At 43.4% G+C, this 19,833-nt stretch overlaps 1 protein-coding gene across 2 annotated transcripts in view; it reads left to right on the top strand.

Moving 5' to 3' along the window:
- tcf12 (transcription factor 12) overlaps positions 1-19,833 on the top strand; it is a 119,122-nt gene that overhangs the window by 61,263 nt on the left and 38,026 nt on the right. For both annotated transcript variants that reach the window (XM_088920988.1, XM_088920989.1), the window contains exons 6-8: positions 1,505-1,569; positions 12,098-12,227; positions 13,055-13,107. In XM_088920988.1, coding sequence (XP_088777114.1) covers positions 1,505-1,569; positions 12,098-12,227; positions 13,055-13,107 — 248 coding nt within the window. The remainder of the gene's footprint in view (positions 1-1,504; positions 1,570-12,097; positions 12,228-13,054; positions 13,108-19,833) is intronic.

Raw genomic sequence — 19,833 nt, forward strand, 5'->3', positions numbered from 1 at the left:
GAGGAAGTGTGAACGTCTCATACGCAATTAATGCTTTGCCTGTCTATTGGCTTTTTCTCATTGACCTCTAATTCATAATGAATGGAATTTATGTGTTCAGTGGTGATAAATGAAGCACTGCGGTGTGGGGAAGAGGTTTTATTTTTGCTCCTCTCACCCTGCCTTTTTTTTCTTACACGACTATCAGCCTTATCAAACAGATGCATTATCTCATTATGGTGGCAGGAACTGTGTAGTTGTTAACCCTCAACCAAATGTGCATTCGTTTCGTAGGAAAGGTAACCCAGATATGTTAGATCATGTTTAGAGTTCTGTTAACCCTGAAAGGAAACAAAATTGTCAGTTAAACCACCTTTCCTGATTTCTTCGCTCATTCTGGGTAGTTTTAGTTGTACTTTGAAGGTTTATTTTTTGTAGCTGATTGCATGACACATGCAACTGTACCACCATGTTCAGCTTCCTTGTACTAATAGCAGGCTCAGAGCTGAAATGTGCCTCTCAGTGCACATGCTATATATATGTGCGTAGGTCCAGACCATTCATGCCATTCCCTTTCTATTGCATGACAAATGATAAGATCAGATAGTTTAAAAAATATATATCCCTGCTGCAGTTATACTTGCTAAAATATTTACCTTTCCCAAGAGTAAACAATTTAGTTTCAGTGCTACATTTGCTCCTGTAATTTTTGAAAATCTGCCAAGAATAATGTATGATTTAGTCAGAGCTGTTTATCATTTCATGTACAATTCATATTTTCAAGAGGGGAAAAATGCTGAGTTTAGATAATGCGAGCAGCATGATCCATCTTGGTTCAGATGATTTTGCGTACTCTGTGTTTTGTTTGTTTTTCGCCTGATGGCTGTTTCATGGCACATTGCTTCAGCAGAATCCACTCGCATGCATGACATTGATGTAAGCATTTTACACGGAGCCCTTTAGGAGAATCTTTTATTGTAATCAATATTTCGGTGATGAGCGTCCTTGAAGGATCTCCATAATGATGCGAAGCAATGGAGCTGTTCTGTAGTGCATTATTATACTTTTTTAATGAGGCTATATCTCTGTTTGGTGTGATCATAAAATTGTGACCAAATAAAGGACCAGGGTTAGAATGTCTCTTGAAGTCATGTGGCTGTCCTCTGCTCATCGTGCCAAGAGCGAGTTCAGCTGCCCATACTGTATTACAGCCTAGAGTCCATCTTCATCTGTGGAGTAGTGTTAAGTACTAAGAAGAAATCCTTACAGATCACACTGCTTATTAGATTATATATTGGTAACAACCAGAATTATATTAATTGGTTAAAATACCTTTGAAGCTTTCTCTATATACCTGCTACATTATCATAAATATCACATTCATGCGTAAATGTGGTATTTAATTATATAGAGAGAATGATGTTTTCCAAAGCTATTACTGATTTTTACTTTAGTATATTTGAATTCTTGGAAGCCCTTTGAATGTCATCTAAGCATTTTTTTTTTTCTGTACTGTGACTTTCAGGTAAATCTTCTGAAAGAGGTCCATTTTCAGTGTATGGCCGAGAACCAGGTGTGTCAGGATGCCAGGTGAGTAGCACCTTATTACCATTACCGATTCTAAGACTGTTTGGGAAGCTCAAGCTGCCAGCAGACAAGGAATGTAAATCCTGTTGCGTGTCATTTTGGAGCTTCTTTTGCACGATGCGTACTTCATGTTTTGTTCGCTTTTGGAGCGGGTGTTTCACGGCAGGTCCTTGACACCCTTTGAAGTAGACGACACTGTGCTCTCTCCTCCTGTCACAGCCAGCCACCAGTTTTCACTCGGCACGGCACACTGCCCCTGTTCGGTGGAGTTAGTCTTGAGGGGGTGGGGGGGATAACCGCACTGCATGCTTCTTGGGGTGCATAGCACCCCCTGGAGTGTCCTGTTGCATGAGCCAGCTCCCATTCCCCGAACCTTGGGGCGCCCTGTCTGTTATGTACCTTACGTGGGCTGAAATGACCCAGAACTGGGGTAGGAGCCGCTCTCTAAACCAGCATTTCAACTGGCAGAGCCGGTTGTGTTCCCCTGTGCTACTGCTGTGCAATGCAGAAGTATAACACTTTGGGATGAAAAGTGTTGTTGTTGTTGTTATTGTTATTATTATTATTAGGCTTATGGCTGGATGGTAGGCCAGTCCATCGCAGGGAACACACAGACATGCCCACACTCACTGCAGGGCCAATTTTCAGTCTTTGTATGTTTTGTGGGAGGAAAATTGATCACCCGGAGGAAACGCATGTAAACACAGGGAGAACATACAAACTCCACACAGATAGCACCCCAGGTCCGGAATTGAACCCCCGAGCCCCAGTCAGGCAAGGCAGCAATGCTAACCACTGCGCCACCGTGTCGCTCCTTAATATTATTACTTCAGAGTATGTAACACGATTGCTTTTGTATTTGCTACCACCTGCACCAGTCCAGTTAAAAAATAGGTTTGAGTGGTGAACTGCAAAGGAACAGGTAGCTGAATAGAAAAGAGAAAAAACAGTGCTTCTACTGTGGTGTGTCTGGTTACGTGAGGAAGGCTCCAGAGCCAAAATATTTTCTTCCCAATTTCAGCATGAAACTTACCTTTAACTTCCGTTGTTGGGGGGGAAAAAGGAACCGTGGTTTCTTTGTGCTGTGCTTTTTTTTTCCCATGTGCATTTTAAGATTCTTAATTGATCATTTTTCATACGGAAGGAATGACAACCTGAAAAGCTTGTGCTTGAGGACTGCTACAACAGCACTCTAGTTAGTGTGATAATTATAGACCAATTAGCTGTTGCAACTCAGATCTTTCTCAGTCAGATTTGTTTTCCATGGGAAAGTTGCAGTGAGTTTGAAAACTGTAAGTAATGTTTATAAGAAGGGCTGAGTGGTGAGAGGTAGGGACACTAGAATGCAGGCTGCCCATTGGAGAATTGTAATATGAGAAACGGTCTCTGCAAAAGAGTTGTAATAGAAGTCTCTCCGGCCTCACAGTGATGAAGAAACAGTTCCATGCTGCGTGCAGTAATATTAGTTACAGCTCTCATCTCCGCAGAGACACCATTAAATAAGGGTCACGGTGAACAGCTCCCCCCTGCCTCCCTTCTCCTCCTCCTCTTCTGAGGTCGACAGATGTTACAAACAAAGGCACAATTGTGTCTGCGCCGAGCCGGGCCGCTCATTAATTCCGAAATCTTCCCGTGATGTCAAAAGGATCGCTCCCGTCCCAAACCGAGGGCAGCAACCTGATCGGTCACAGAAAACGTCTTCCTTCGCGATCGGACCGTGTCGCAAAGAGGGAGTTGCCTCCAGCCGGACCCGGGATAGGTGCTCTGTCCCAGCATGCTAGCCCCCCGCCCTCCCCTTCAGTCTCCCCCCGGTCAGTGAAGAGTTCGCCACGTGGGTGAACAGTGTGGACCTCGTCAGGGACTGTGGATTTTGTGCCAGTGTGGAAAATAATATTATGGATGTGGCAGTGTTTGTGTATTTACTTCTTTAAAGTGGAAAGTAACATTTACAGCACTTTCTAGTCAGCTCTGTTTGTTTTTTAAGCCTAAGATATCTCAGATATTTTTTCCAGTCCCTGGCCTAACAAGGCTCTGAGTACCTGGATATGGGGAACAGTTTATGAAGCGTGCTGGGAGCAGTTAGGAATGATCAGTGGGCTTTTCACTTGATGCTGTTGTAAGATGTAGTTCCCCCCTTGCGGATCCCACATGTTCTTAAACACGGTATAAAAATAGACACTGCAGGAGAACCCTGCATCTGGTGTCTCAGCCCTGCACTACTTTTAGTGGAATTTAGTCAGGCAGAAGACTAGTGTAGTAGCTTTTCCATTCTGCACTTGAAGGGCTGTCTGACGTAAGATGATACCTTTCTCATGAAATGCTTAATTGTTGCACATGTGATTTGACATGCAGTGCAGTGGAGGGGACAGTCAGTGGTGCCTGTAGCATTGTCACCTGTTGCTGACGTCAGGTGCTGCGGTGAAATCGATGGTTGAGTGTGGAAATGTAGTACTGTGCTCTGATTTCCAAATGATTAATAATTAATTCCTTTGTTATTAATTATCCCGGAGGATCCCACGGTGCTTTTTGTATGGGAGGAGACCCATTTCATCCACCGCTGAAGTGCAGCCCCCAAGTGCACCAGTAGTCCCAACACACAGCAGAGCAGGTGGTGGAATGAGAAATTGCTTCACCTACTGAATTAAGGTGCAGCCTGAGGGAGACTGTAGAAGGGTGGAGTTTAGCCAGAGCAGCAGCTTTAACTCTTCTGCTCTTATGAACAGTGGTATGGGATCTCTAATGCCCACAAGAAGTCAGTACTTCCGTTTAAAATCTCATCTAAAGGGCAGTGTGCTCTGTCTCCTAGAGCATACTACCCTTGGTTACCAGATTGTGAATAGCGCCACCTACTGATCTACCAAACCAGCAGCAACCTGCGTTTTCTTAACAGTTTACCCTTCGAATATTGACCAGGTGAAGTCCTGCTTAGTGTCTGAGATGTCATGAGATCAGTTTAGGGGGAATGTTGTGTCTGGTGGAAAGTTCCTGTGAATCAATTAAATTCTTCTTTTAATTTCTGCCTTTTTTCTTCATGCTAACAACGTGCTGAGAAATGGTGTTGAATAATTTTTGAAAATGATTCCATACGTTTTGGACATTTAAGTCCATTGAAAATTTAAGAAACCTATTTTGAATTTCTTAAATTTTATTAGTGTTCAAATTTTTTTGGCTAAGTCGATTTTTCATCCTGCTGAAATACACATTGGCTTCAGAACTTTACCTCACTTTCAAAGAGCAATGCTTCACGTGAAAAAGGTGATGCTGGAAAAGTCTTTTTGTTGAAGTGGAAATGATGTAGTTCTGCTGCTGCTGAAAGAGTCAACAGAGAGACAGTTGGTTTAGTCACACCAGCAAAACAGGAAAACCAAAAAAAAAAAGATGCTTCATTCCAGGGAGAATGCCAGAGGAAAGCTGGCTTGAATACTGTATTATTAATATTATATAAGGCTCAAAGTCATTATCACAGCTCTTGTAATTGCAGTTCAAGTGTTTAAGAAAAGTCACACGGTTGTGGAATTAACAGTTAGCAAAGCTTCTCAGGTGCAGCAATTATAGGAGGCTTTTTAACGAGCTGCAGAATGTGCACTGCTGTCCTCAGAGCCCTGATCTGTGCTGCTGCTTTTCACATTACAGCTCGATTACCTTGGATATTGTTCATAAAGATGTCCACATCAGTATCTTCTCGCTGAGGATCAATAAGAAAATTTAATGCAAAAATAATCTATCAGCATTGTCACTAGTGTTATTGCACTGGTCTCTCAGTAATGGCCCATCCGTTATGTGATTGTCATGAAGCTAATGTGAGGTGACTCATTTAGCAGCATGTTATTACATCATCTGAACATGATGTAAGATGCATCATGTCTTATTAAGTTAGATATTCTAAGTGTTCCTGCAAGCTGCTGCCCCTGTGTCTCTTGTACAGAAGTGTGCTGGGAAGCTCACTTCTTTGACAGTGCTGGTGTCTGCAGCACTCTTTCAGGTAATACTTTTTCATAAGGTGACTTTGATTTGGCAAAATCTTCTGTTGTTTAGCTCCCCCTTCACTGAGTGTTCAGCCACATCGCGTGTGTAAAACCCTAGCTTTAAAAGAGAGAAAAGTGCTTTTCAAACTGTATTTGGTGTGATTTTCATTTTTCATGCTCTTTCGTGCACAAAGCTGAAAATTACAGTCGTGGTGGGGCTATCAGGTCTTCAGCACACCAGCTGAGAACTGAGTACTTAGTAGGTGGAAATCCCCGTCAAGCTGTTTCTTAAACACCGACTGTGCTAAGAAAATGTCTGTTGCACTCGTACTATAGGTGGGCCAGTGACTAATTGTATATTCTAAGCAGAAGATGGTCGAGTCTCCTCTAGATCGAGGTCAGGCCCTCTTAGCACTAGAGCCATTCCACTGCGAGTCCTCGCTCCTGATAATGCTTCCTGAAGGCCCGTCTTCCAGCTGATCTGCTGTGAAGTGGGGCTGCTGCTCGCCGCCCAGGTGGGAGGTGCGCTGCAGTGGTGGATGCAGGGGTTGTAAAGTTACTCCGGGTTCCACTGGGATGGAGAGCACAGCAGCAATGCAAGGAAATAACTGCTATTATTAGGAAGATGGAGGTGATCTCCCTAATTAATTATGGTTAATAATTATATTAATTATTATGGTTAATACTTAATAATATGGGATTGACAGTGCGTTTATCGGAATTTGTAGTTGTAAGACCTGTAAGTCCTGTAATGACACAGAATAGAACAGCCTGCTCGTATTGTAGGTGCTACATAATCTAACGGTGTGATGAGCAGTCATGAAAGCAACTAAGAGCCTGAATTTTCTTTCTTTTGTTGCTTGGTGATTGCAGCATCAGGCTTGTGACCCCATTGAAGCATTGACCTTTGTTTCCTTGTAGCTCCTAGGGTGCAGAAAGTTTCAGCTCACCTCCCCTGTACGCAACAGCCGCCATAGCACTTTCTGGGGAATAGAGTGAGGATGGCTTAAACGCCTTGAACCCTTGTTCTGTATGGGATTGGGCCTGTAAAGTGGGGTCACTAAGACAGCTCCCCTTCTTAGGCCTTGTGAGGCACATGCTTGGTTTCATGACTTAATATTTCTGTTCTGGGATAGGAGGACATGAGAAGGAAAATAAGAAAAAAATGACTGTTGCATTGGTTTCCAATACATCCTCTTAGGAGGACACACAGAACAGTAACTCTTTTTCACCAGGATGTTGAAGCCCACCACTGTTAATGTAGGCAGGGTAGATGCCTCTGGTATGTGCTGGTTTGCCTTACACCCTGCACCCATAGAGATCTAGGAGGATGTCAATCAGCAACTCGCGTGTCACTGTTTTAAACATTTCAAACATTTTTTTGTCTGCAAAATAATTATTGGTGTCAATTAAGATAGCGCAACAGGTCTGAAGAATGTGTTCTTTGCTCTCAGTGGGTCTAGTCGCTTCTGCAGTTATTTAACACAGCTGAGAGGCGGTTGTGCTGGTTATAGCAGGGGATGGTGTTGCAGTGTATGGGAACGAGAGAGATTCCGCAGGTAGCTGTCTCTCTGTGGCAGCGAGACAGACCAGGCTGATTAGTCTGCCAGGATGCCATTGACGGATGACTGTCATTATCTCCTCAAACCTGCGTGACATTTCTGCACTGAGGGTGATAATTAAAATCTGAAGAGCAGTTGAATAGAAATCTTGTGATTTGAGAGATTTTTGACATAATAAACCCTTGTGTTCAATATTTTTGTTCGAGCAGGATCGACTCCACCGTTCTGCTAATAAAAGCCAGCGTCGGCATTGATATCGGGATTCAGCCGGAGTGTTTTTCTTCGGAGCTCAGTAGATGGGGGGGGGGGGGTGTCGGGATGTGGCCTCAGATAGCAGTACAAAAAACCGACACAACCATCTCCGAAAACCAAGAAACACCAGGGTCATATTCTGGGCTGCTCACTTTAGTCACTTCGAGTCTTACAGCTCTCATCAGCTAAAATCTTTTCTGAGTAAGATTCCCTGTAATCGACACCCTCAGGCCCTGTGCTCACCGTATATCAGACACCTTCCTACGAAAGGGTTTTAGTGTGATCATCAGAATCCTCAGCATTATCCCTGCAGGAAAATAGTTCTTCAGAGGAACTCATATTGATCCTTGTCATATGGGTCCTTGCTACAGTTCAAGCAGTGAGCGAACAAAGCCAGCCAGACGTCGGCACCTTTGCTCAAGTGATCCGCTGTCTGCGGGGGAAGTTGCTTGCCCGTCCCCGTCCTTTTTCTTCCCCTTTTGCACTTGCCGATGGGCAAATGTTGAAGGAAAGAGAGCCGATTCCCACATGCTGACAGGCTCGGTTTCAGTGTATTGAAATAGGATGCAAATATTGTACTTCTGTGTTCAAAGTAAACAGTCAGGCCACTTCAGCAGGAAGTCTTTTTGAGTTTGCGTGGCCTGTGTGTGACGTCATCATTATGATTAGCTGTACTGAGAAGCATTCAAAATGCAACTGGTACTCGTTTGTTGCTTTTTAATGCATGTCAGTCTTATCTGTGTCTTACTAGGAGCACCTTTCAGAGTTATGGTGTCATATTGCAGTCACTATGAGTTATGGGAACGTGAATATTAATTGACTCCCACCGTTTAACATAGCTGAAAAGCAGAACTGTCCAGATGGATTTCTGATTCCTTTTTGTCTTCATGCGCATGAGGTGGGATAAGAAGTGTTTTTAGATGGTTCTGCATTCTACTTGCTCTTTATAATATCAAAACTCTGACAGGTGTTACCCATAAGACCTATGTCCTGGTCAGACTTAGCTATGCTCCACTGATGAGCCATAATAAGGACAGAACAGTTGTCCCTTACTGCTGCTAACCTCGACTTTGTCTGAAAAATGGAATTAGAAAGCTGTTTAGACTGTTGTGATTTTCGGCATTGTAAAACTGAGAGTTAATATTCGCATTCCCAGATATTCGCAATTTTCATCCATCTATTCAAATTCATATGTTAGGATTGCAGTGAACTTTTGTTTCACTTAAGACTTATTTTCCAGTAGCTGCTTTGCAGAGTAATAACTTGACTCCTCTCTTCTGGTCTCTGAGCCATGTTTAGGGTGTGTTTGCGCTGTTATGTCCTATACTGTCACCACCTACACTTCTACCACAAGAGCTCCTAGAAACAAATTGCTCTAGCAAGGTGGAGTACTTAACCTATAACCACTATGTCTCCACAGTCCTTGTCGCAATGAGTCAGTGGGTTTTCTTTGTAAATGTCGAGATTGTGTCTAATGCAGACATTTGATTTTTGTATTTAGTTACAACTAGAACAATTTGTTGTAATCAGCCAATATTTATGGAAACCTATATATACATTATGCCTGTTTTGAGCTGCATTAAAAAAGTTATTTAGTAAAAAATTAGCAGTGACCTAATTCTAAGGGCTTTGTCAGATGTTTTGACAGCATTCTTTGGTCCTGTTAAATTTCACCTGTTGTACGTTGTAAATGGTAAACAGCTGCAGCTGAAAGACTGAAACAATTAGCTGATTATGTTCTCCCTTTAAAACTGTATTAACTTTGACTTGTAATTTTGTTTTCGATCCCGGCCTTCTGGAACAGCCCTCCTATTGTCCCTTTTAAGTGCTTACAGAAAGCATGTAAAACAGGTGCAGCTTATGAGTCCAAGTCAGTGATGGATTGCAAGCACTAGGACTGCTTTTTTATGTGAAGTTTAACCCAGTCTGCTCTGTGCAACAGATTGTCACGTGCACGTCAGGTAAGGGCACCTAGTGATTGTGACCTTACGTAGTTTTGCATGCAGGAGGAGGTCTGTAAGTATGTTAATCCTGAGCTATCAGCCAGTGGTTAAGGAAGCTACCCCTCACTTGGTTATTCTCTGGTAATTGGATATTTGTTAGAAGATGAGGGTCTAGCAGACTAGTGGCTCAGACATTCTATATCAGGGAGTTTTGTCAAGTTAAGCTGCAGTCGTGTCTCTGAGCTTGGAGCTCCCAAAGATCAGACAGATGGTTTGGTGTGAACCATGCCCGGCTTCCGCCAGCCACCCACTAACCTTCCTCCTCGCCTCGCATTCAGAGGGGAGGTTTTGATTTTTCTCTTTGTGTCTCTAGATGCCTGGAGGCCGTGATCAGTGCTAATCAATAATGTTTCACCGCAGACTTAACAAGGTGGTGAAATCAATAGGTCGGGTTGCTTGTATTGATTTGTAACCGCAGTTCGCTGTGCTTTTGAACCACTGTGTGTATCTAAGCGTTTGAAGTTTCATACCCAGCATTGCTTACTTTTTGGGGATTCCTCCTTTAAATTACTATAATTATATCAAACCTGACTTTTACCAATCATAACTGTTCAGCCAGCTGAACAAGTTTTTGTAGAAGTACTTAGTTTAAGACGGTGACAGTGCAGCTTTTATCAGAATGTTTTTCTGATATGAACTGTCCCGCATCATCATATCTGGGAACATAAATTTCTCAAAAACAAAAACACTCATCCGATGTATTCCAAAGAAAGCAATTTCGTTCCACATCAGTTGTTTTCCTGTTTTTTCTTCTTTTTCTCTTGCTCTCTCATTACCATTAATTGTTGCCTTGACTCTGTTCACTGCTGGGAGTTGTTCATTGGAGAGCATTTTGCGTAATTCTCTGCAAATAGTAGGTAGTTTGGAATTGTTGTTCGGATGGACATGGTGCTAAACAAGACTGGGGCACTTCAGACTAGCTAAAGACATTTCCCCTGCTTTTTATAGTACTCTCTAAAATAAATAGTAAATTACTAAATGGTAGGATGTTTGCTGCAGTTAAAATAATGCCCAGCCACCAAAATGAATACAAGGTTTTGCTCACTTATTGCCAATAATGTCTGTCTGTTCTTTACTCATTATATTCTGCATCCAAGCCTGCCAGTCTTCAGACCTCATTTGCTGTGCAGAGATTTTGTTTCTACTTCACCCTGTCCCTGTGTGTTTTTTTGTTTTGAAGTTTTAATGCTTTTAATTCCGGAGAACATAAAATAGTTGCCCAGTGAAGCCTGCTTTGGCAGTATAAACCCTTAACATAAACATAGCAGCCTTGCTCTCTTTTACAGGAAAGGTTACTGAGTCACTACACAGTTTACAGTAGACATTTGGTTGGGCTTTTGCGACTTGGCCCAGAGTCCCATTAAATAATTCCTTTCTTTAATGGGAAGAGGAGCAGTTGGTTTCCGGTACGCCTGATGTCCAGGACTGCTCACCTCCAGCGTGTCTCAAATAGTAGCTTTTTTTACATTGTTAGGTGAAAGCAATGAGATGGCACCAACTAGCTAAATATTATTCTGGTTTCTTTTTTTTCTGCAAAAACATGTATAAAAATGTGTAAAAGGTTATTACTAGTGTATATTAAGGAGTGAATTAAAAAAAGAATTTTAGCACATTCTGAAAGGAATGTCTTCTGATACAAAGGATTTGCTGCCTTTGCTGTAATTGAAAATCATGACACAAAGCATTCAAGGTCTGCTACCTTGCATGACTGTGTATGATTGTCTTTTAACTGTGAAACACATTACAGTTTTACAAATAAAGCTCATGACTCAAGTTTTCCAGCAGGACTTTTGTAGTGTTTAAGAAAAACAGCCATGGTCCTCATTATAAGCTTTTAACAGTGACATATGGAAACATTTAACATTAATTTAGCTAGGAAGTGAATTAACAGGCAGCATTCTGTCTGGAGAAACTATTCATCTACTACAGTCAGTCTTCAGCAGGTACTGAGTATCCAACAGAAAAAGACACAACGACTATGTCTTTAGTGTACTGAGCATTTTTTTCTTTACAGATAACTCTAGTTTATTCATCTCTTGTTGTTACTGTTTTTTTTTTGTACTTGTAAAACTACGGTTATTTTGGCCATGCAGTTGTCAGCGCTGCTGTTGACTCAAGTATTTTGAGTCCCGGGTTTGATTCCACCCTGGTGTGGTCTACGTGCAGTCAGCATGTCTTCCCCCTGGCTGTGTAGGTTTTATCCACCCGGGGGCTGCAGTTTTCTCCCCTTTCCAAAGACATGCTGTCTAGATTGAGTGTGCCCAGCGGTGGACCGGCCTCGTGTCCAGGGTATGAACTGCCTTGTGCCCGTTGTCTGCTGGGCTAGGCAGTCCTGGACTGAGCTGGTGTTGAAAGTGTGTCTCAGAATATACATCTTGGATTACTTCTGTTGTCGGCGTAAGCTCTCTGCATATAGGGCCTTTGAAACAGTCCAGAGTTTAATTTTTCACTGTGCGTTTTTTGCTCGAGGCCTTCAAATTACCGTTGCCATGTGCGTTTCGTCTGCTGCAGTGTACCTCCCTGGCACCCCCCCACCCATGAGGCACGATGGGAATTTTTGGTTGTTTCTTTTAATTTCTCCTGCAACAAAAAGGGCCTAAGGGTGATTCGTGGACAAGAATCCAGTCAGTTACAGCAACCGCCTTGAACATATGGCGTAGTGATGCGTGTCCCACACAGCTTTAGGCTCCCATTGCATTCCCGGAGTTAGGCGTTGTATTACTGTACTCTTTGTGTTTTCTTTTTTCAGTCCAACCTTCGGTCAGACATGGCGCTGGCCAGTCCTGGACCGGTGTCGTCTTCAGCGAAGCCTGGGACTCCGTTTTACTTCTCTGCTTCAAACCCCCGAAGACGGCCTCTGCAGGACTCCGCTCCTCTAGGTCAGTGGTCATTCGAGGGGGCTGACAGGCTGGCAGATGACAGGAGGATCGAAAACACGCTGAATTCTGCTGCCTCGTTCTCCATTTCTTTTTGGAGCTGGAAAACAGACAGACCAATGTGTATAAAACTGTAGTGAACGGTGAATTAATTGATACGCAAATAACGACTCTTGACTAAATTGTGACAAGTGAAACATCTCCTGGATTTATGACTCTGTCAGCCAGGAATTAACAAACAATAACCTTGCACATCCGTCAGATGTAGCATTAGTCATCTTTAATTAAAACAGCCGTCCTTCTCTAATTTAAACACCCTCTTTGGAAGTGTACCCGCCTCTGTTATTCTGAATGGTTTTCTTCTTCTTCTCTGTCATCAATTTGTTATTTGTTCGCCTGCTTGAACTGGTTGTTTTCGGTTTCTAGGCGCTTAGAAGGAGATCTCTAGATCGAGCTGTACGGATATTGAGGGACAGACACAGTGTAGATGCCCCAGTATGGATGCTTTTTGACAAGTTCAGAATGGTGCACAGAATTAAAGTACTAAAGTTAGATTTCCGTATTCAGCTCTGTAACATGGTGGCTCTAATGTAAATGATGAAGATCAGCTGAAACATTGGTAGTTAAACAGTCCAATGGTTTTTTTCCGATGGGAAAAATAAAGTAGAAAAGGGTAGCACCAGGCACGTGCTGTTGTGGTGTTCCCGGTGTCTATCCGATCGTTTCTTCAGACCCACCCAGAAAGCTGTACACAGGTTTGTGCTGAAGGCTTCGTCTTGCTCGCCTGTCTTTCATGCTTGCCTTCCTGAATGCTCTTTATCTCTCCGCAGATCCCTTACAAACAAAGAAAGTGAGGAAGGTCCCTCCTGGATTGCCTTCATCTGTGAGTTGAGGTTCACTTTCTCTGTCTGCTTGTGATAAATAGATCTGGGTCATGCCACACACCCGAGGCTGTTGATATCAGTGCCACAAACTAAACTCGGTTTTCGCTTTTCCTGTTCAATAACACTTTGGAAAACACCCGCGTGTGTCGCCTGTGCAGATACAGGGCTGCTCCTCGTGCGCTGCCCTTGATTCGATCATAAACGCTGTTGGTTTGTTACACCCGGCAGTGAGTGATTTGTGAGCTGGCTGATACACTGTGGCCTCTTCGATACCTCTCTTGGGAGGAGAGCTGGGACAGCAACTGTCAAAGAAGATCTCCAGTACAGGTCTTTTGATGTTTAATTAGTCATTATGTTGCTGAACAGGAGGACAGACAGAGATTAATAGCTCTGAATCTTAGAAATTTACATTTGTAATAATCCCAATGGAGCTGAAGACATTAAGATTCGGTGGAAGTGTGGAGCTCAGCTTGCTTTGCTAGGGCTGGGGTTATTAATATGCATATATCACTAAGTCAGATGTTCTTTGTGAAGCCCTGCTGGATTTTTAAAGCCTTTATTAAGCCGTTCCTAACTTCAGCCCAGCACTAGAAAAAGCTTAAAAGCAACTAGTTTGTAGATCCCTCTTGCTTGAAAATGTATCCCCTGGGAATAAAGGGCTTTGATGAAAAAAACGCTGGAAGGGAGTTTGCTAAGGGGAACAAAATCACTGTTGGCTGTGATAATCTGGTACTCTTGCAGTGTTCTTCTTGCAGAATTAAATGTGCTTTATTCTTTAAAAGGAGTAAAACTGTTTAGAAACGAGTCTGGATTTGCAAACTTACATCACTGGGAGGGAGGGAGAGAGGAAATAGGAAGAATAAAACTGGCATAGCAAGGGAGAAGTGCAAGATTTTATCCCCCCCCCCCCAAAAAAAAAACAAGCAAGTAAGGAAAGAGAGAGACGGGGAGATAGAGGGAGAGAATGAGAGCGAGCCTGGTTGCCGTGCGGGGTACATCTCTTTGTTGTGTAAATGGATGTAGGGCTTTTATTTGTCAGTACTTAACACATGGGCGCAGGTGCACTGGGATGAGTCATAACTCAAAGCAGTATAATGCTGAATGGAACAAAGTGCATTGGCAGCAGTGACGGAGGGAATCAGATGGGTTTTTTTTTAATTCTCTTTTAAGTCTGGGTAAAGCAGAAGTGCATCTTGCAGGAATTTCTCCCCATCTCTCGGTCTCCCCCAGTAAAAAAAAAAAAGAAAAGCTGCAGACGTTGCGATCGGAAACGTGCGATGGCGCGGCTCTCCAGATGCAGATGAAGCGTTTCTCTTTGCCTGGGGCAGCTGTGCTCAGAACCTGCAGCCTACCTGGGAGCGGGATTGCAGCTGCAGGCACTCTTGAAAGCTTTTGCTTGCATAAGCACTTGGGCCCCACTAGAGGCTGAATAGCTGCTTGATAAACAAAATGAACACAATGCCTCCAATCATTATTCCCCAGGCCAGGAATATTTTTTTTCCTGTAGCTAAAAATAGTTTGGTAATTTACATTTTAACAGTTGTACATTATGCAGTGGCGGATTTAAAGCTCGGTTGTAGGTAGTTCCTGCCAGATTAACAAAACTGTAAATGTGTAAAAAGGGGGACCCATAGTCTGCATTTCCTTATCTTGGAAATGTCGTTTTCACATGCATACGCCATTTTTTTCCAAGTTAATGTGTATGTATGAGCATTTTCCCCCCCTCTAATTTTTTTTTACAAATGATAACTACATGAAGATGTACACGTGGGGATAGGATTCTTTCTGGAGGCTTGATGGTGGAAAGAGGAAATCCGGGTTTTCTTTTTGGCCAGCCGTCACCCCGTAGGATCTCTTGCTGCTGGGGATTGCTGGCTGTTGCTCAGGCTGTGACAGAATAAGAAATCAGACTGACGCGAGAGAAGCGCCTGTACTGGCAGCTTGAACCTGAGATATGGCATTGATGATTGATGATCCCGCCTGCTTTATAATATTGCATCTTGCCAGCGAGAGATGGACGCCCGGGCACACGGGGAGAGGGGTGGGGCTGCGGAGAGCTGACCCCCAGGTGTATCCAAAACACCTCAAAGCAGACCAGTAGCTCTCGAAATCACCCGGAAAACGTCTGGCCTGCTCCCCAGTTCTCCCGCTTCGCACTTATTGTCGTTCTTTGAAGGCAATCTTGACTTAGTTTGTGGAAGTCTACGTGATCTCCTGAACATGTGTTGATCAATGTCTCACTCACAGGTAAACGCGTATGTTCGGAGTAATAAAATACTACAGTCAAGTGTCATTTTAAAAGATGCATTATTTCGGAGAAATGCAGGGGGCTCCCCAGGTTACGTAACGCTCCACTGTACATAAAACCTCAGTCAATTTTAAAAATCCGATTGGCGGAAATTATTATGGATATGCCGACATAAATGGGAACTACTCACAGTAGCATGCAGCTTCCTTAAATAGCGCTTCCTTAAATAACTTCCACTAATATTCCATGAGCTATTTTTATTGCTGCCGAGTCTGTTAAATCCGTGATTTTCATTTTATTGCAGATTACAGTGTACTCGTTACATTAAAAATGTGATCTTGTGAGCGTCGCAGTGCAAAGAATAGGACAGGATAGGAACTCAATACTGTCCAAGAACAAAATAGCGAAGATGTACAATTAAAATCCGTCTTGTGGAATGTTTTCCTGAAAAGAGCTCCTAGCAGAGCATGTAGCAGCCTGTACATGTTTTACTTAGCTGTACTTTTTGTTAATAACTTATGTGGCTGTTCAATTTGATGTCCACCCATTGTGGAGTCGCGGTGTTGTGTGTTTTGGCGCACAGAGACAACCACTGCAGCCTCGCAGGGTGAGTGAGGAGCTGGCACAGGCTCCCCGCCTGACAACACATTCGTCTGCAGATGTGATCCCCGCTCCCCGCTGGTGTCCGAGGACAGCCCCTACCCTCGCTCTCCACGGGCTGGCCAGCGCCCGGCACTCGCCTGGGCGCCCAGTGGCGCCGGGAGCCGACAGTGCCCTGCCCCACTAATCCCAGCCCTTCCCTGGGCGGCACTCTGCCAGCTGTGCCCAGGCTGCGCGGGGAATCCCAGTCGCGCACTCGTGACGAGCGCCAGGCTGGAACGTGCGCCATCGGGGTCACGGGTCGCCAGCTCCTTCTTGCGGAAAAGCTGATTAGTGGATCGGAGTTGGCTTTTCTAATAAAAAGCCCACTGGGAGCTAAGAGAGTGCCTGTACAAAACACAAACACATACGAAAATTGCAAATGAAGGGAGGCCATTTGGCCCATCTATCTAGTGTTATTGTTAGTAGCTAATTTATCCAAAACTCTCGTACAGCTATTTCTTGCAAGGAGACAGGGTATCGGCTTCCGTATCCTGTCTGGATAGCTTGTTCAACACTCCCATCACCCTCTGTGCCTTTGCGTAAAAAAAGATTCCCCTACGTTCTCACGCACCTACTAAGTTTTCATAGACACACAATGTAAGCCTTCCCAAATTGACAAATCAGTTTCATTTTTTAAAAGGAACTGTGGGAACGGCTGTACTTCTGAGGTTCTCTTAAGGTAATTAAGTTAAACATAAGAGACAGTGCCACCTGGAGGTCAGGGATAGTTAAAGGCTTGCCTTTGACCAAGGGTACTCCAGCTGGAGCCACTGCAGAATCCTGATTACTTCATTAATTGACCCTGTTGCTGTGAATTCCTTATCTACCGAAGGAACAACCGGAATAATGACTTGCAGTGGAATTCCTGAAGACCCAGTGTTGCCCATCAGACCAGTAACCATTGCTTCCCAATATTTGCCTCCCAGCCATGCAGATACAGCCCAGGTTACCAGCTGCCTGCATCCACGGCACATCTGTATCTTGAATTGCCTAAGGGACATCATTTATTGTGCCCCTTTGAGCAAACAAATATATAGAAAAGAACTAGCTGGAAAAATTGGAACCTTTGGTTAGTAGTCTTTTCAAGCTTGCAGACTATAAAGCTCTCTGATGTCCTGTGATCAAAACGGAGTTTGGTTCTGTTTTCTAGATGTGCCCTTCGGTTAGACAGTAACACTCGTCTACTTTCACAGAAGAGCAGGAACACTACAGACTTTGCTGTATGGGAAGGTATTATGAGCTCTAGTGTTGGAGTGGCATTTGACAAGGGAAACCAGGACAGCTACAGCTCTTGGGGTCCTCAGGTGTGCTGTGCTGAAAGGTAGAGGTTTAAAATAGCTTGTGCTGTGGGTGAGTCTTGGCTTGGCATAACTGCAGTGCTGGATGGGACTCGGACTCTGTTAGCAGAGTTAGGCTATAAAACAAATATTCTGTTCCCCTTGAGGCAGCACGGCATGCTGGAGCCCTGCCTGTGAATGACAAAAAGATTGTCGTTTGGGTTTGACGGATCATTCCAGCAACATTCCAGTTCAATTGAGAGAGAGTCACCCTGTGCAAAAAGAACTGGACAACACAAGGAGATGCTTGGTCTTCTATGAGCTTTATTTTAACAACTTGGGCATCCTAAACTGTGAAGTATCCGCGCAGTGGGTTCTGAGATGTGAAAGTGGATGGACATTGTTAAAAAGCAAACATTGTTAAACAGTGGCCTTAGTTAAGCAGCTGTAGTTCATCAGGGTTTTGCCTATAGAGCCATCTACAGGCAGAGCACGGATATAAGGCGAGTAAATATTTCTCTTTTTTCTTTGAACTTCAGAATCTAATGCAAGGTCAGGAACTTGCTTAGAGCACCTCTTGTGAAGTGACATTCAGCAGTAGGAAACACATAACAATACCTTTGTAGTTAAGTGTCAGGAGATGGAGTTTTGATGCAGTTCTTTCAAATAGACATTTCTCTTTGTTCGTAAAGATCTTCTCTTTCACTATTTGTACACTTGACAAGTGCTTCATTAAAAACACACACATACAAAATAACTTTGAAAATAAAGCACTGGGGTAATTCACAAGAGTCGAACACAAAGGTTCTTTAAAAAATAGATTCAAAATAGTATAGAATAAAGTATTTCTATGCCATGTCAATGCACATCTTTAATTTTTGTGCATGATAGTTTGTAATGAAAGCCCTGAAGATCAAGGAAAATGTTTGCCATTTGTTTTGCTCTGGTTAAGGAATTTTTCTGGTTGTATTGGTTTGCTTTCATTACATTTAGATGGCTTGCAGTTTATCATTCATCCACAAGGGGGGGTGCTGGGTCTCACTCATACCTGTCTGCAGTTTAATTGTCTTTTGAGCAGCAGATTAGATAGATGGCCTGTAATCCAGGCCCAGATGATCTTAAACAGAAATGTGTTCCCTGCAGAGTTAGATGTGTTTAGATTTGTTTGGGATTGAAATGCACACTTGTCAGGAACGGCTGAGATAACGGATCGGAAGTCTTGCACGGGAAAGCAAACAGCCGAGGGAAGCACAGTTTTTATCTTTAACATTCTCTTAGGGTGAAAGAAGAAAAGAAACAGATGGAAACAATTATTAATGCTTTGCAATGCAATATGGTTATAAATGAAATGCTCGTCATAACTATGGACTAGTAACAAATTGAAAATGTGGAAAAGAACCTTTACTAGAGCAGAGGTTAATTTTAACAGGATATTGTTGGGGAAATATGGTTTGATATTTTCTGTGTTCACGTATACAGACGATAAACACCAGACACATCAACTCTTGCTACAAAGTATAGGGGAGTTACCGAGTAGTGTGGTGAATAGCTGTCCAGCAAACACAAATCTGCCAAAGCTGTATCTAACTTTGTTTTGTGCGTCTGTGCCGTGTCACTAGGACCTTCTAGAGCTTGCAGAGCCCAGCTCAGCGTCGGGGTGCAGAGACGGGCCAGGGCAGAGTGACGGGGCAGGATGCTGGCCCCCAGACCCCCCGTGCTGTGGCAGAGCTGTATTAGCGCGAGCAGGGGAGCAGGACTGGGTGGTGGTGGGGGGGGGGGGGGCTTTTCTGGAGCGCCTTATCCCCACCCACGCTAAAGGAGCCCCAGCAGAAAGCAGAGCCTGCCGCTGCTCCTGCAGCTGCATACCTGTCCAGCTCCCCGCCCGTCCTCTCCGTGTAGAGCATTCGTAGAGGATCAATACCCCTGCCAGATGGGACAAACACTACGTCCTCAAGACAAGAAAGAAATAATTTACTTTTCCATTTGTACTCCATGGACTAAAAACAAAAAATCAGATAATACATTATTATACAGATACAATTCTATGGGCATCTCCAGCTCTGAAAACACTTCTTGTAGTTTGTTTACTTTTTAGAAAGTATTTTAAATGACTAAAAGGTGCCATCCAGACAATGGTATCTTAAAGCTATAAGGCATGAGATACAAAATCGAACTAAACTGGCTTGTTGGTACTTAAGAGTCCAGTCTGGTCCGGGTGGGATCAAGCCTGGAGGTGTCACGTGCCAGTCCAAGATCACCAAGCAAGCCAGCCAGCCAGCCACTGACTGAGCTGGGATTAAGTCTGGAAGAAATGTAGGATGTATATATTTACACGGTAAACTATACAGACAGCTTTATAAATTGCCTATTACCTAATGCAAGGCTTCCCACTGCAAGTTTAAGGAGTTAGGAACTGGGTCAATACAGTATAACAGGTCAGAGTGAAAAAATGCTTTCAAAAGTCTGAAAAATCCTTAGCAGTTGGTTTATGCTGTTACGATTCGAGATTGACGATTGTACTTCTTTATACATTGATCTTGCGTGCCTTCAGCACTGAC

Source organism: Atractosteus spatula, chromosome 7 (genome assembly GCF_055471065.1).
Source record: "Atractosteus spatula isolate fAtrSpa1 chromosome 7, fAtrSpa1.hap1, whole genome shotgun sequence".
Classification (NCBI taxonomy): Eukaryota; Metazoa; Chordata; class Actinopteri; order Semionotiformes; family Lepisosteidae; genus Atractosteus; species Atractosteus spatula.